Here is a 17,546-nt window from a genome sequence, read left to right on the forward strand (position 1 = left end):
ACATAAATGCCCGGGCACCTCTGGAGTTCATACAAAGACTAGAGGTAGTGATTGTCAAAGATAAAAGCATCAAAGTTATACCACAATCAATCATATTTTGAGACAAGCATATTATACTAAGAATGACAGTTGTGCTCTCAAGAAAGTGCTCAAAGAAATAATGGAGACACAACATAAAAGTAAAAGATTGACCCTTCGCGGAGGGAAGCAGGGATTAACATGCGCTAGAGCTTTTCATTTGTAAAGCAGGAGTAAAATTATTTTGAGAGGTGTTTGTTGTTGTCAACGAATGGTAATGGGTACACCAACTACCTCGCCAACCGGACTTTCAAGAGCGGCTCCCATGAATTATTTGCATTTTTATGTGGCACTCCTTCCAACCTTTCTTACACAAACCATGGCTAACCGAATCCTCGGGTGCCCGCCAACAATCACATACCATGAAGGAGTGCCTTTTTACTTTAGTTTTATTATGATGATGACACTCCCCCCAACCTTTGCTTACACAAGCCATGGCTAACCGAATCTTCGGGTGCCGTCCAACAATCACAAACCATGGAGGAGTGTCTATTTAAGTTAATTAATTCGGGACTGGGAATCCCATTGCCAGCTCTTTTTGCAAAATTATTGGATAAGCGGATGTGCCACTATTCCATATGAGAGTCCGTCAAGAGTAAATGACAAGGTTGAAAGCTAAACACCACATACTTCCTCATGAGCTATGAAACATAAACACAAATTGAGAAGCATTTTGAAGGTTTTAAAGGTAGCGCATGAGAATTTACTTGGAATGGTTTGAAATGCCATGCATAGGTATTTATGGTGGACACTCTGGAATAACTTGGTTTTCATGTATTTGGAGGCACGAGCAGCATTCCCGCTCAGTACAAGTGAAGGCTAGCAAAAAGACTAGGGAGCGACAAATCAAGAGAGCAATGAATCTGTCATAATCATGCTTGCGGCAAAATAAATTAACCGAGGCATAAAAGTGATACAAGAACTCTGAAGCAATGTAAATCATTGAGGCTTAGTTGACTCTTGTTCAGTCATATGCATGCGTGAGCATGTGCCAAGTCGATATAAATGAATTATTCAGAGGAGGATACCACAATGCCATACTTACTTATGAATAAAACAATGCAAGCAAACATCCATGACAATATGACATGCTACTCATATTAATAAATTGGAGCTAATCATGAGAGATCATGAACTACTAGACTTTCTTAAATAACATATACCTCACATGAACCAACTAAGCATGCTCACATGGATGAGTATATGTACAAAAATGAAAACAAATAGAGTTCATACCAGCCTCTCACCACAATCAGATTGTCGTAGATCGTCATTATTGCCTTTTCACTTGTGTAGCTTGGATAATATGAAATGAAAACCACGCTCCAGCCACCGAAGACCATTGAACTCATGATGAACTTTACAAACCAAAGAAGAACAGCAAATATTTTTGGTGTTTTCGAATTTGAGAATAAGAACAAAAGAAAACAAGCAAACAAAGCAAAATCTTTTTGGGTTTTCTTATAGCAAACTAGCAATAGCAAATAAAGCGAAACAAATGCAAGAAACCAAGATAAACAAATGATGAAGAGAAACAAAAGAAATATTTGTGGTCTTTTTGTGTTTTGAGAAAGAAACAAAGTGGAAACAAGAAATAGCAAACTAAAAGAAACACAGAAGAGCGAGATGGCAGAAATCTGCCAAAACTTGACAGCAGTACAGAAATCGATTTTTACAAAAATCTTACGTTGCTCAGTTCAAAAAGTGTTCAACTAATGAAAGTTAGATAACAACCTGGGGAACATGCACAAAAATTGGCTTCGCAAAATATTGTTCTGGCTGGGCGCACGAATTTTTACGGTAACAGCCCAGAATCTGTTTTCAGACAGCACTTCCCCAAATATCATCTTCCTCTCATTAGAAAACCACTCACTAAACAAGTATATACAAGTATCCAGCAATCATAATATGCAAAGAATGAGTGATGCCGGTATACCTCCCCCCAAGCTTAGGCTTTTGGCCTAAGTGGAGTTCAACCCCATCGAGGGCCTGGGTTCCACGCCGGTGGATCATACGTGGAGTAGTCATAATAAGGTACCGATGCAGAAGAAAAGCGTGGGGGTTCCTCGTACCCAGCTTGTGGATGCGAAGAGCTTGCTGTATCGGATGACGAGTCGAGGTGTTCCTTGACCTCATCCGAGTTGTCTCGTGCACGATGGCTTCCTCCCTCGATGTATGCGTTAACCGCACCTTCCGTGACTGACCAATCCTCTCTGGAATCAAAGTTAAACAGAGAAGGTGCAGGCAATCCTACTAATTTTTCAACTTTCTTAGTCCTTGTCCAAGATTTCTTGTAAAATGTTATTCTATAAGACATGTTCCCTAAATTAGACGAATTAGAAAGAAATTCATGCTTAATCATGGAAGCTATGTCAAGTTTCTCCATAGGGAGCGGAATATCGAGACTGTGAGGTCCCACATTATGCATAGCTAATAAACGAGAGGCGATGAGACCTCCACAAATTCCTCCCTTCTCACGATTAGTGGCAAGTCTGTTAGCTATCAAAGCTCCCAAGTTATAAGTCCTATTACTTTGTAATGCAGCAGCTAGAAAGGCTAGATCCGGGATAGTTATTTTACCTCCATTCTTTCTCGCTAGAACGCACTTGGTAATGAAATAGGCGAAGTAACGAATAGCTGGGAAATGAATACTACTGATTTTACCATCATCTTCCGAGAAACTCCTTCCATAACAAATCATCTTGAAGAGGTCCAAGAGCTCTTGCGGCGATCCCTTTATCTTCTCGCATGATCCCCATTGCGGCACTTTAATTGCTGCACAAAAATCACTGAATGGCAAGTTGATAGTTTTATTATAAATTTTGTACTGAACCATGGGGTTAGATTGTGACCAATTGAATTTGAAATCTTGCACTACTGACATAGTCAGCTTCACATATTGGCATGGTTCCCCATCAACAAAATCATCCAATCCTGCACGAGAGATTAAACTTTGGACGTCCTGCAAAATCCCTGCACTTCTCATGAAATCCGCACACGGATAGTAAGTGGGATATACTCCTTCTTCCCGGTGAACTCTCATGACCTGTGGCACCTCCAACTCATGTTGGTTGAGTTGGTACCTACCTCCTTCCATTTTCTGAAATTTTCAACAAACAATATAAAACTTGATTTGGTGACATATAATTGAGGAAAACTACCATAGGAACTTGCTAGAGTACTAATCATGCATCAAAACTAGTTTCTACCACTTGGAACAAGCATGCAAGCTCACTAAACATGTTACCTACAGCAGCAAAATATTCAAGATATACTCAACCAAACAAAATTCTATTTGGATAATCGAAGGAGTCACATACCGGAGAGCAAATGTGCCAAATTTCAAACAGAAATCTGGGCTGAGCAAAGAGATCGAAAAATCCTGAGCTCTTGAGCAAAAACGCGAGTGAGAGAAAGTTGGTTCGAGTTTTTTCGGAGAGAGAAGATGCTTGGGAGAAAGAGATGAGATAGTGGGGCAAGGAGGGGCCCACACCACATGGTGGCGCGCCCACCTCCTTGGCCGCGCCGGCTCTGTGGTGTGGCACCCTGTGGTGCCCCACAGGTCATCCTCCGGTGCTCCCGAGTGCCTCGTCGAAAAATAGGACCAACGGTGTAATTTTCGCGATTTTTTGAAAACTTTGAAAAATGCACATTTACGGGTATTAAGTTTATTATTACTGGCCAGGAATTTTTTTGAAATCTCAAATCAACTAAGAAACTTTGCAAATTAAAAATTCTACAGCAACTAAAGCAAGTGGAGGAAGAAAGAGATGTTGTTTACCTCCTCTATGCATATAAAAGGTATTTGTTAACAAGGTTGATCAAGTCTTGCCACCAAATAAATTGTACATAGCATATGAAGAAATAAACCTCAAATCAATCATGTTACCTTGAATTGTATTGATATGGATCCAATCACAAGAGTTTGATATTCTTCTTTAGGCTCATATATAGGACAATCAATAGTTCCCACTTTGATAGTTCTCACATGAGAAATAGTATTAACTCCGCACGCTTTTTCAATCCTCTTGGGGAAATAGACGGTGTGTTCCTTATCATCAACATTGAAAGTAACCTTTCCTTTATTGCAATCAATAACAGCCCCTGCGGTGTTAAGAAAGGTCTCCCAAGAATAATAGACATATTATCATCTTCAGGCATTTCCAACACAACAAAATCAGTTAATATCAAGCAGTTATTAGTAACTTGAACAGGAACATCCTCACATATACCAACAGGAATAGCAGTAGATTTATCAGCCATTTGCAAAGATATATCAGTAGGTATCAACTTATCTAAGTAAAGTCTCTTATAGAGAGAAAAAGGCATAACACTAACACCGGCGCCCAAGTCACATAGAGCAGTTTTAACATAATTATTCTTGATAGAACAAGGAATAGTAGGTATACCTGGGTCGCCCAACTTCTTTGGAACTTTGCCATTGAAAGAGTAATTAGCAAGCATAGCGGAAATTTCCTCATTGGGGATTTTCCTTTTGTTAGTAACAATATCTTTCATATACTTTGAATAAGGAGGCAATTTAATAGCATCGATCAAAGGGATTTGCAAGAATAAAGGTTTCATCCAATCACAAAATTTATTATAGTGTTCTTCTTCCTTTGATTTTAGTTTCTTAGCAGGAAAAGGCATTTGCTTTTGCACCCAAGGTTCTCTTTCATTACCATGTTTCTCAGCAATAAAATCTTCTTTAGTATACTTTTTATTTTTAGCATGCTTTTCGGGTTCTTTTTCAACCTCTTCTTTATCGGGAGTATCATTCTTATCATTATCTTTATCATGTTCATTACCACTTTCAGTTTCAGCATCAGAAATAGAAATACTATTAGGATCATTAACGGGTTCAGAGGATTCTACAACATTTTTTATGTTTCTTCTTCTTTTTCTTAGATGGAGCTCTAGGTTCAATGCGTTGAGAATCTTGTTCAATTCTTTTGGGATGCCCTTCAGGATATAGAGGATCCTGGGTAGAGACACCACCTCTAGTTGTTACTTCATAAGCATGTTTTTCTTTAGCATTATTTCCTAACAAGTCATTTTGCACTTTAGTGAGTTGATCAATTTGAGTTTGAACCATATGAAAATGTTTAACAAGCATCTTAACATCATTGGAGGTTCTCTCCACAATATCATGCAATTCGCTAATAGCTTGAGAATTTTCCATTAGATGATTCTCTACTCTCATATTAAAATTTTCTTGCTTAACAATATAATTATCAAACTCATCTAAGCATTGCGCAGGAGGTTTTGAATACGGAATTTCTTCCCTAGTAAAGCGTTGAAGGGAATTTACCTCAATCATGGATGAAGGGGGAATTATCTCACATATATCTTCTATAGGAGGTAGATTCTTCGCATCTTCAGATTTAATACCTTTCTCCTTGAGAGACTTCTTGGCTTCCCTCATATCCTCATCATTCAATTTAATTAAACCCCTCTTCTTCACTATTGGCGTTGGAGTTGGTTCAGGCGTAGTCCAATCATCATAATTCCGGCCTATTTTAGCCAATAATTCTTCGAACGTCGTGCGGAGTTCTTTTCCGAAAACACAACCAGCACAACTATCCGGGTATGCCCTAGACTCAATGGTTAGTCCACTATAAAATATATCAAGTAAATCATGCTTTTCTAAATCATGGTCAGGCAGAGCTCTAATAAGAGAGCAAAATCTCGCCCAAGCCTCAAGCAATTTCTCTTCATCTCCCTGATCAAAATTATAAACTCTCTGCAAAGCGACATGTTGAGCACTAGCGAGGAAAGTATTTCCGAAAGAAAACAGCAAGCAATTCTTTTGGACTTTTAATAGAACTAGGTGGCAAACTATTATACCAAGTTTTAGCGTCATCCTTTAATGAGAATGGAAAAATTTTAGCAACAAAGTAAGTACGCTTCTTAACATCATCAGAAAACAAGCTACTCAAAGTGGATAACTCAGTCATGTGTTCAACGAGCACTTTCTTTTTCAGTACCACAAAAAGGTGTTTTCTCAACAATAGCTATATGAGATAGATCAAGAGAAAAATCATAATCTTTATCCCTAATGTTTATAGGAGATGTGGCAAATTTAGGATCGGGAGACGGTTTATATCTAACGAGTGTGTTCTGCAAGCAACTTTTTAATTTTTCTTGCATCGGTGGTAGCATGGCATTTTTCAATAAAATCATCATCAAGTTCCACATAATCTTCATCAAGATCATCACTAGAGTATTCAAGTTCAGGTGAATTAACGAGGTGTAGTAACATCGGGAGTTTCGAGTATTTTCTATTTGTCTAGACCTAGCAATTGAAGCATCTAGAAAAGTTCCCAATGAACCACTATCATCAAGCACGAGCAGAAATATTATCAGTATTATGAGAGTTTTCAGATTCAGCAGAAGTACCGAGCATTTGAAGCATGTGGCGGTGAAACAAGTTTATCAATCACGGATGGTGAATCAAGGGCAGCGGAGGTACTCGAGTTGTACCTTTTCTTGTAGTGGATGGTAATATGGCGACCTTAGTATCGCGAGGTTTACCCATGATGGAGAATTTGCAGCGAACAATATCAATCCAAGTGAACTTCCAAATAAAGCTATGCTCCCCGGCAACGGCGCCGGAAAATAGTCTTGATGACCCACAAGTATAGGGGATCGCAACGAGTCTTCGAGGGAAGTATTACCCAATTTATTGATTCGACACAAGGGGAGACAAAGAATACTTGAAAGCCTTAACGAGCGGAGTTGTCAATTCAGCTGCACTCGGAAAGCAGACTTGCTCGCAGGAGTTTATCGGTAGTAACAGTTTTATAGTAGTAGCGAGTAGTAAAATAACGATGAGCGGAGTAACAAAGACAGCGAGTGGTGATTATAGTAATCGGCAGGATTAAAATATCGTAGGCACGGGGACGGATGACGGGCGTTGCATGGATGAGAGAAACTCATGTAACAATCATAGCGGGGCATTTGCGAGATAATAATAAAACGGTATCCAAGTACTAATCAATCAATAGGCATGTGTTCCAATTATAGTCGTACGTGCTCGCAATGAGAAACTTGCACAACATCTTTTGTCCTACCAGCAGGTGGCGGCCGGGCCTCAAGGGAAACTACTTGGATATTAAGGTACTCCTTTTAATAGAGTACCGGAGCAAAGCATTAACACTCCGTGAACACATGTGATCCTCACGTCACTGCCATTCCCTCCGGTTGTCCCGATTTCGTCACTTCGGGGCCATTGGTTCCGGACAGCGACATGTGTATACAACTTGCAGGTAAGATCATAAACAACGAATATCATGATGAAATAATAACATGTTCAGATCTGAGATCATGGCACTCGGGCTCTAGTGACAAGCATTAAGCATAACAAGTTGCAACAATATCATAAAAGTACCATCTACGGACACTAGTGTGGCACCCCCGGGATCAGGGTTAGACAAATACCAGATCTTCGTCTGACATAAGCCTAACCTAGAGCTCGAGAGACTACAGTGAGAGAATCGGTAACACAACAGTGACTCTACGACTCAAAGAGGTTATACAAGCTCATAACTGAGCGAAGAACCAAAGTATTACAAGCAGAGGTCACTGACCTGACATACATCAATCAACGGAAGCGAAGTTATGCTATTAGACATAGCAAGATAGAAAAGGGCCTAAGAGGCCAGGAGCATAACGGCGACGTCCCAGCCCATAGATTCCAGGCTGCCACATGGGAACCCCAAGCTACTCATCGATGTCGACTAGAAACCACCATCTGTCGGAGCAACTTCGTCTGAAACAAAAGCATGCAAAGCTGAGTACAGGGACTCAGCAAGACTTAGTACAACCTTTTAGCAAAGCTGGTATGCGGGCTTTCTGTGGAGCTTCTTTTGCGTAAAGCTAGTTTTCCTTTAATAAACAAGAGGGAGGAGAAGTTCGACTACTCAGAACCTTTGAAAGGGGATAAGAGAGCAACAACTCTAGCTCTAATGATCATCATATTGTATCCACCAAACTTCATCATCTCGAACCACTATCCTCGGATCACCCCCTCAACACCCGAAGAAGGTATCCGTAAACACACATTGTTTGCCAAGTTTTACGATCAGGTTAAAGTTGTCTATGATCACAGAGTCCATTCCCAAGTCGTCCGTAACCGTGGACACGGCTTTTCGAAAAGATTATAACCCTGCAGGGGTGCACAACTTTACCCACACGTACCAACCGACTCTTAATGCCAGAATCATTAGCTCTCTTCCTTGGAAAGCCGGCAGAGGGTGGTTGACCACGACCTTTACCTTGCTGTCGCCGAGACCATGAGTCACGCGCTAAGGATTGTTCCGCCGTAACGGGTCAAGTCCCGAAGTCGGTCCTTAACGATGTGAGCCGAGGTGGGTTTCCCCAGAGGCCGCAACCCCCAGCCACCACGACCACGCTTACCCGCCTCGTTATGTACCTTTAACCCCAAGCAAAATGCAATGCATATGACCGAGGTAACGCGCAAACTATGTGACTCATGGAATCTACTAGGCAAGTTAGTGAGTCGAGAGGGTACCATAATAGGGCCTCGTGTGGTTGTACGCTCGGTCTTGGTTCAAGAGGCGAGAACTCGGTTCCTAGGGTCGGCAGAAACGAAACAACCCACCACATCCCAATGTGGCCTCTCGTCTGAGCCTTTAATCATGTTTATCAATATCTCTATACTTACCACGTCAACCTGTCATGCTAAATTCATTTCTTTGTAAGGCTCCAGTCCGAAGACCGGAGTTGCAGCGTAACAAACTAAGCATGGCTAAGCATAAAGATATAAAGGCTCTAGCGATGCACACACGACAAACCTAGTTATGCTAGGAGCAGTGGATCATGGATTTGAGGCTACAAGGGTGAAACATGCAATATATAGGATAACTCTACCTATCGATAAAAGACAGTTGAATCGCATGCAATATGAAGGAACCAGAGTAAAAGCATTTGTAAAACTTATATGAACCAGGCTAGGGCTTGCCTTTGTCCCTAGCAAACCAATATGGATCCTCGAGGATCCCATGCTTGACTTGTTCGCTGATGGACGATTATTGATCTGCGTCGTTGTTGATCTTCATCGTCTCGAACACGTGCTCTATCGATCGCGAAGAAGCAGATACTAGAAAGAGAGAAATAACATTCAATACATGGCATCGATGCAATGCGCATACAAGAATGATGATATGACGTGTTAAAGATATTGAATTAATCCTAAGACATGATCATCAGATTAACTGGGGTTTGACGGAACTAGGGTTAGCAGTTCCGGAGACCTCAAAGGGGTACAATTAGTTCTTCTAAAACAACTAGGGTTCAAAGTTGTTTAACAATGCATGATTTTGCTACCAAATTGTAGATCTCATTTTTCTGAAGATTTTGATATATTATACACATTTTTCTGACTTAAAATGAAATAGTTATGAATTATTCAAGTTTTATCCATTTTCTGGAAATTCTGGAAAATAATAAAAGTCTGACAGTCGGACCCACTGTCAGGGTTTTATTCATTTCCTAAATATTTACGAAATGATTAAATCTCTGACGAAGGGCCCCACCTGTCAATGCATTTACCAACACAGAAAAAATAAAAGAAAATGAAAAGGAAAAGGGCCACTGGGGCCCACCAGGTCAACCGCCGGTGGTCAACCCGACGGTGACCGGCGCCGGTGACCGGCGGAGGCGGCGCTCCCGTGGCCCCCTGGACGCGCGGAAGGGCGCGTTGGCGAGAGGGCGCCGAGGCGAACCAGGAGGTGGAGGCGCCGCTAGCAGAAGGTCGCCGGACCGACGCCGGCGGCGAGGCCGAGCGGCGGCCGGGGCAGGAGCATGTGGCGGAGGCGCTACGGAGGGGAGAGGGCGGGCGAGGGCACCGAGGAGGTGCAGAGGCTCACCGCGGAGCTCGAGGAGGCGACGGCGAGGGCGGAGGTGGCTTGTAGCGCCGGCGTCGAGCCAATTTCTGGCCGCCGGACATGGAGAAGAAGGGCGCGGTGGCGGCGATTCGAGGCGTCCCACGTCGATTCTTTCAGAAGGGTGGTAGAGGAGGACGAGGCGGTCCCGGAGGTGGCCTCGCCGGAGCTCGGGGTGGTCTGGAACGGCGACGACGAGGTCCGGCCGGGGGCTAGGGTTTGGCGTGCACGCTCGCAGAGAAGAGGAGAGGCGCGCGAGGGAGAGAGGAAGAGGATAGGGGAGAGGAGCAGGGCGTCGTGGCGCGCGTGAGGAAGCTCCAGGGCGTCCTCCTCGTCTAGGCGGCGAGCAGGAGGTGGCCGGCGTCGGCCTCTGTCGGCAGGGCACGCAGGTGCCTGCCTGGCAGAGGTAGAAGACAAGGGGGATTTTGTGAAAATCCCCCTGGGTTTTGGGGATTTCCCTGAAATGTTTAAAACAGAAGGGATTTTGATAGTTTTAGGGTATTTTGACCCCAAACTTTGAGGGACTTTTGCACCAAAATTTTAGTAGAGCAAAACTATAAATTTTTGCAACATTTGTTTCAACACATTTTAGGGTAAAAGTTTCTCAAATTAAATGCAAATGCATGCATGCTTATGAACAACTTAGCACCATAAATGATTAACAAACATGGGATGTTACAACTAGGCACTATGCCCTAACAATCTTATGCTATTACATGACCAATCTCATCCAATCCCTACCATCCCCTTCGGCCTACAGCGGGGGAATTACTCACACATGGATGGGGGAAACATGGCTGGTTGATGGAGAGGCGTTGGCGGTGATGGCGGTGATGATCTCCTCCAATTCCCCGTCCGGCGGAGTGCCAGAACGGAGACTTCTGGCTCCCGCGACGGAGTTTCGCGATGTGGCAGCGTTCTGGAGGGTTTCTGGCGACTTCGACTTCTCCCTGTGCGTTTTTAGGTCGAGGCGAATAAGTAGTCCGAAGGGGGGCGTCGGAGGCCAGCCGAGGGGGCCACACCACATGGCCGCGCGGGCCCCCCCCTGGGCCGCTCCGCCATATGGTGTGGGGCCCTCGGGCCTCCACTTCAATTGTCCTTCGGCTCCGGCAGTATTCTGGGAAAATAGGCCCTTTCGTCAAAATCCCGAGGTTTTTCCTGAAAGTTGGATTTACTGCACAAAAACGAGACACCAGAACAGTTCTGCTGAAAACAGCGTTAGTCCGTGTTAGTTGCATCCAAAATACACAAATTAGAGGCAAAACAATAGCAAAAGTGTTCGGGAAAGTAGATACGTTTTGGACGTATCAGTCGACTACACGACACTTCACCTTTATGGGCCTAGGGGAATGCATCTTGTACTCGTTTTCCAATTGCGGGGTTGCCGGATTGACAGAAACCTGAGCCCCCGTTGGTATATCGATGCAGGAGGGATAGCGGGATCTCGAGTTTAAGGTTGTGGTTAGATTTATCTTAATTACTTTCTTGTAGTTGCGGATGCTTGCAAGGGGTATAATCACAAGTATGTATTAGTCCTAGGAAGGGCGGTACATTAGCATAGGTTCACCCACACAACACTTATCAAAACAATGAAGATTAATTAGTCTGTATGTAGCGAAAGCACTAGACTAAAATCCCGTGTGTCCTCGAGAACGTTTGGTTATTATAAGTAAACAAACCGGCTTGTCCTTTGTGCTAAAAAGGATTGGGCCACTCGCTGCAATTATTACTCTCGCACTTTACTTACTCGTACTTTATTCATCTGTTACATCAAAACCCCCTGAATACTTGTCTGTGAGCATTTACAGTGAATCCTTCATCGAAACTGCTTGTCAACACCTTATGCTCCTCGTTGGGATCGACATTCTTACTTATCAAAGATACTACGATACACCCCCTATACTTGTGGGTCATCATACACCTATTGCTCCACCTGCTCCTGAAGCAGCCTTCTATGAAATTAAACCAGCTTTATTAAATCTTGTTATGAAAGAGCAATTTTCTGGAGTTAGTACTGAAGATGCCGCTTTTCATCTCAATAATTTTTTTGAACTTTGTGAGATGCAAAAATATAAGAATATAGATGGTGACATTATTAAACTGAAATTGTTTCCTTTCTCTTTGAGAGGTAGAGCTAAAGATTAGTTGCTATCTTTTCCTAGAAATACTATTGATTCTTGGGTTAAATGCAAAGATGATTTTATTGGAAAATAGTATCCTCCTGCTAAGATTATATCTTTGAGAAGCGACATAATGAAATTTAGACAATTTGATAATGAACATGTTGCTCAAGCTTGGGAGAGAATGGAATCTTTGGTTAAGAATTGTCCCACTAATGGACTGACTACTTGGATGATCATCCAAACTTTTTATGCAGGACTAAATTTTTCTTCAATAAATCTCCTGGATTCAGCTGCTGGAGGTACCTTTATGTCCATTACTTTGGGGGCTGCAACTAAATTACTTGATGATATGATGATAATTATTCTGAATGGCACACCGAGAAAGCTCCACAAGGTAAGAAGGTGAATTCTGTCGAATAATCCTCCTCCTTGAGTGATAAGATCGATACTATTATGTCTATGCTTGTTAATGGTAAAGCACATGTTGATCCAAATAATATTCCGTTAGCTTCATTGGTTGGTCAAGAAGAACATGTTGATGTGAATTTCATTAAAATCAACAATTTGAACAACAATGTTTATAAGAATAATTTTGGTAGCAACAATTATAGGATTCAGATTTTGCTGCCGATTTGGATACGAGAAGATCCCTCACAGGTTATGTGTTCACTGTTGGTGGATGTGCTGTGAGTTGAAAGGCAGCGTTACAACCTGTTGTTGCCCAATCTACGACCGAAGCAGAATATATAGCAATTAATGAAGCTTGCAAAGAGTCTGTTTGGTTGGAAGGTTTGTATGCTGAGCTTTGTGGAGATGATTCTTGCATTAACTTGTTTTCTGACAGTCAAAGTGCAATATACCTTACTAAAGATCAAATGTTTCATGAGAGGACAAAGCACATTGATATCAAGTACCATTATGTGCGCGATATTGTTGCTCAAGGTAAACTGAAGGTATGCAAGATAAGTATTCATGATAATCCTGCTGATATGATGACAAAGGGCAAGTTCCTGTTTCCAAGTTTGAGCTTTGCTCGAGCTTGGTTGGTATAACTATTTAGCCCAAGTGGTTGTTGGCGCCAGCAAGTGTTTTTCTTTGTTGTTCAGGAGATTGTTGAAGTTCATGCTACAAGATGGAATTTGTCTCAAGGTGAAGTTTGTTTATTGTGATCCAAATTCATATACTAAAGGAAGGCTAGCTTCTGACGAGCGGAGCGAGGCCCGTCGCTGGTAGGCTTGGGCCGAAGCGTAGCGGAGTCTGAAGTTAGCCCATAAGTCGTGCCCTGCAGGGACGCCTGCGAAGGAGGGTGCGGGGGCGGCAGCCCCCGCGATACGTTACGAATCGTTGGCACCGGGCCGCACCGCCTATATATATATCTTGTAAGCCGCCGGCTAGGGTTTATCAGATTATAAGATAACCCACGGCATTTGTAAACACTCCCAGATATAGTGAAATTTTGCTGGCTGGCGCCCGTGGTTTTTTCCCTTCTGCGTTGGAAGGGGTTTTCCACGTTAAATCTTGTGTCTCCGCTGCGTTTACTTCTATCGTTCTTCGTTATTTGCTTGTCTCTTTTATAACAGTGTCGATCATCACGTGACCATCGCTGAGCTCCCGCCGCGCCACGCCGCCGAGACCCGTCGTCATCGATGCGGTAGAAATCACGGTGCTCCACCTCAGGACCCCTCCAGTTAGCACCTGCTCCAAAAAGATGCCCCGGGGAGGGATGATAGCGTCCCCGGACGTCATCATCGTCCAATCTAGGAGATCAAGACGGGCAAAAATCTTATATAAGTAAACGGAGAAAGTACAATTAGTTCAGGAGACTGAATGGCCAAGTCCTCGAAAAGCAGTTATTCGTTTTAAAAGAATTTTGAGCCACACCCGGCCTAGAACTAGAAAAAGTTAATTGATGGGTCCCAAAGGAGTAACTGCCATGTGCATATGACGTTCTAAAAGAATTCCCAGCCACTCAAAATCTCTTAAGCTCATGTGACCACCGGACATGCATGTCCGAACGTAGAAATCCATATTTGTCACCACCCTTCGCGCGCTACTTCTCCTTTCCCTCCCCCAATTGATCACCACCGGACGGCCTTGCGCCGAGCCCGTGCGGACCTCGGCAACCATGGCATCTCTAAGGGCCGCCACCGCCACACTGCTCCTCCTCACCCTCGCGTCGTCCGCCGCGGCCACATATACCAAGTTCAACATCACCGAGATCCTTAGCGAGTCCCCAGAGTTCTCGACCTTCAACAGCCTCCTCTCAAAAACGAATCTCTCCGAGGAGATCAACAATCGGCAGACCATCACCGTGCTCGTGGTAGACGATTCTGCCGCCAAGGCCATCACGTCGCTGCCCGCCGACGTGCAGAAGAACGTGCTGGCCGTGCACGTCATCCTCGACTACTACGACCCCATGAAACTCGACACCATCGCGAAGAAGACGGCGCTGCTCACCACGCTATTCCAGACGACCGGCGCCGCGACCAACCGCATGGGGTTCTTGAACTACACCCAGGGAGCGGACGACCAGATGGCGTTTGGCTCGGCCGAGCCCGGCGCACCGCTCAGCTCGCAGTTGGTGAAGGTCGTTGCTTGCCGGCCTTACAACCTCGCCGTCATGCAGGTCAGCGAAGCAATCATCCCGCCGAGCATCGGCTCATCGGGCAAGGGACCCGATCCTCAAGCGAAGTCCTACGGTTCGTCGCCATCGCCGGCATCGTCGATCGAGAAAGCGGAAGGTCCCGAAGCGAGCGTCCAGACCACCGAGGCTGAGGTTGAGGCGCTCAAATCATCCGATGATGCCAGTGCTCTAGACGTTGACGATCCTTCCCCTCCAGCTGTGGATGCACCCGAATCATCCCAACCAGCGAAGAGTGCTGACGCGGCCAAAGGCGTGCCCACCTCGGCGGGAAATACGGTGCTAGTTTGCACAAGTTTTGGGTTCATCGGGCTTGTAATGTTGATGATATAAAAGTCCTGAACTCGATGCTAGCTTCTTTAGCTTTACAATCTAGTTTTTTTTGTAATTAATTAAAGGATTTATATTTTCTCAGGTGTACATCGTCAAAGCCTATAGTTACCTACTCCATCTGTTTCAAAATGATGGAAGTTCTAGGTTTGTCATAAGTTAAATAAATTTATTTAATTCTCAGAAAAATGTTAAACTTATTTATTAAAATATAAATGTGCCAATATGAACGGTTATTATGGCATGAAAGAAGCACCTTATCACCGCCTGGCCCACAAACAACACATCAACACGTACTTAGCTCGATCGACCCACACGAATGGTTGTCTTTTTACGTGTCTCTCACCCTTTTGTGCTTTTTTTTTTATCTCATAGTTCATTTTTCAATGTTGATTGTTTGAGTTGTGTAAAGTCGCCCGTTGGTTATTGTTGTGATAGATGATGATATCTTACTATTAAATTAGAGTTGGTCGTTTGACACTCAGCGCGTTTGATGGTCGTCATTGGAGCCATCCTATCCGTTCAATATCCAAAACTATGAACCACCGTTTGATCCCGCATCCTTCCCCGTTCATGGGAGAATTACCCACCGATACATTCATAAGGAACTGTCAAGAAAAGGTAAGAATTTATTGCATACCAATCAAATTGGCATAATTAAGGAGACAATCACATTCGATACCAAATATGTATTTTCTGCAATTCTATTGTTCTTCAATCCCTCCAACGCAGGTGTAGAGCACAAGGAGCCTCAAGGTGGCACCGGCGTGATGGGACGGCCGGAACAATGCCCACTCGTGCTCGGACACCCGGGCCATGTCGTTGTTTATGACCTCCTCTTGCCGCAGTAGACCATCCAGTTCAGGAGCATGCCATACTTGAACCGCTCATGCAGACTCGCGAAACAGCCAAGTGGCGGGATGGCCTCCCTCCGATCCAACGCTCGCGGGACGTCTAAGGAAGAGGATCTGGTGGATACGTGGTCCGGGACATCAGCTTCGTCATTGGGAGGGGGGCAATGGGCGGTCGTCACAGCAGGGGAGGGGAGGAGACAAGTACATATAACCACCAAAATTGTGGGTAGGTTAACAAAAAAAAACCCACCACCTTTCATTTCTTTTGACACCAAACCACTGATCCGGATTAACAATTTGACAAGAAGCACTTGCTGACCATCGTAGGTGAATTAAATATGATTATGACAAGTAGGGTCTACTCTTAGGCTGACGTGACGAGGCTAAAATTGTCAAGGGCAAACATTAGACTGTTATAAATTATTGTTTTCTTTGTAGTTTTCTCTGGCCCACGTGTCAGCCTCCCGGTCTCTCAAGTTCAGGACCACATATCTAGCTCATTTTGTTATATATTTTTATTTTCATTTTCTTATCCAATCGGAACATGGGCACATCGTGGGGAGAAGTTCTGTGGCGCTAACCCCCTCGCCGAGGACTCTAGAGGACGGCGGCGGTCTCCAGCTCCTCCACGAGGCGGGCCGAGACCAGCTCCTCCACGGCTAGATTCCTTCGGGAGCAGGGAGACCGGCTCATCCCCGACGAGACGCCTCCAGCAGCATGGAAACCCGACATCTCCTTCGTCGGTATGGTCCCTGGTGCGGCGGTCCCCTCGATGGTGTAGAGACCGGTTGTGGCCCTCGATGGCGTATACCAATTAAATAAGATTCAAAAGTTGTGTTATATATATGTATTATGTTTACGAGAAAAAATAGAAACCGTAACAATGCAGAGAGTTACACATGTGTTGCAACTAATTTTTTTGGTTGCAAGTACGCAAAAACAGAAAAATTTCAAGCTGCACTTGGCTAGAAACGGTTTTCTTTACTTGCACCATGGTTGCAAAAAAAAAAAAAAAAAAACGAGAATGCTCTTGCATCATCTCTCGAACACATCTGGTCCATGTAAAACCTATAGATGTGAGCTTGTAGTTCCATTTGGTTGGAAATCACCCTTGTTTTCAACACTGGATTGGTGATCATGCATTTCCGCCTTTTCCCATTGGCGATAGCATGGAAGTACGTCGTGTTAACATCCTCTTTGAGGGTCTAGTTAATTCTTCCCCTTTGACACCAATATTCCTCACCGCCTTTGGAAAGTGCATGAGTTGATCTACAAGGAAGTACCAAAGGGCACATCCTTCTTCGTCAATCCCAACCGAATCATCAGTTGTTAAGATCGACAATCTAGGCTAGAATCGCTTCCTTGTCCAACTTCCGTTCCTTATCTAAATTGGACCCCACCCATTTAGAAATTTCCTAGTCCATGTACCATAGTTGCTAGAAATCTATTAGGTCAAGATAGGTTTGCATGTTATTTGCAATGTCCGGCATCCTAGCACACACCATCTCCTTAAAGCCTGCAATCCCAATCCACCATGTTCGAGGAATCTATTAGTGTTGTGGGTATACTTCATAGGTATGCCAACGACATGGTCTAGATCCGGCAACCCCAGGTG

At 43.9% G+C, this 17,546-nt stretch overlaps 1 protein-coding gene across 1 annotated transcript; it reads left to right on the plus strand.

The window, feature by feature from the left end:
* The first annotated feature begins 14,231 nt into the window (after window positions 1-14,231).
* On the plus strand, window positions 14,232-15,080 carry LOC124674197 (fasciclin-like arabinogalactan protein 14). Its single transcript, XM_047210236.1, has one exon. The coding sequence runs from the start codon at window positions 14,232-14,234 to the stop codon at window positions 15,078-15,080; it is 849 nt and encodes a 282-aa protein (XP_047066192.1).
* The last annotated feature ends 2,466 nt before the right edge of the window (window positions 15,081-17,546 follow it).

The sequence above is a fragment of the Lolium rigidum genome, chromosome 7, assembly GCF_022539505.1.
Source record: "Lolium rigidum isolate FL_2022 chromosome 7, APGP_CSIRO_Lrig_0.1, whole genome shotgun sequence".
Lineage (NCBI taxonomy): Eukaryota > Viridiplantae > Streptophyta > Magnoliopsida > Poales > Poaceae > Lolium > Lolium rigidum.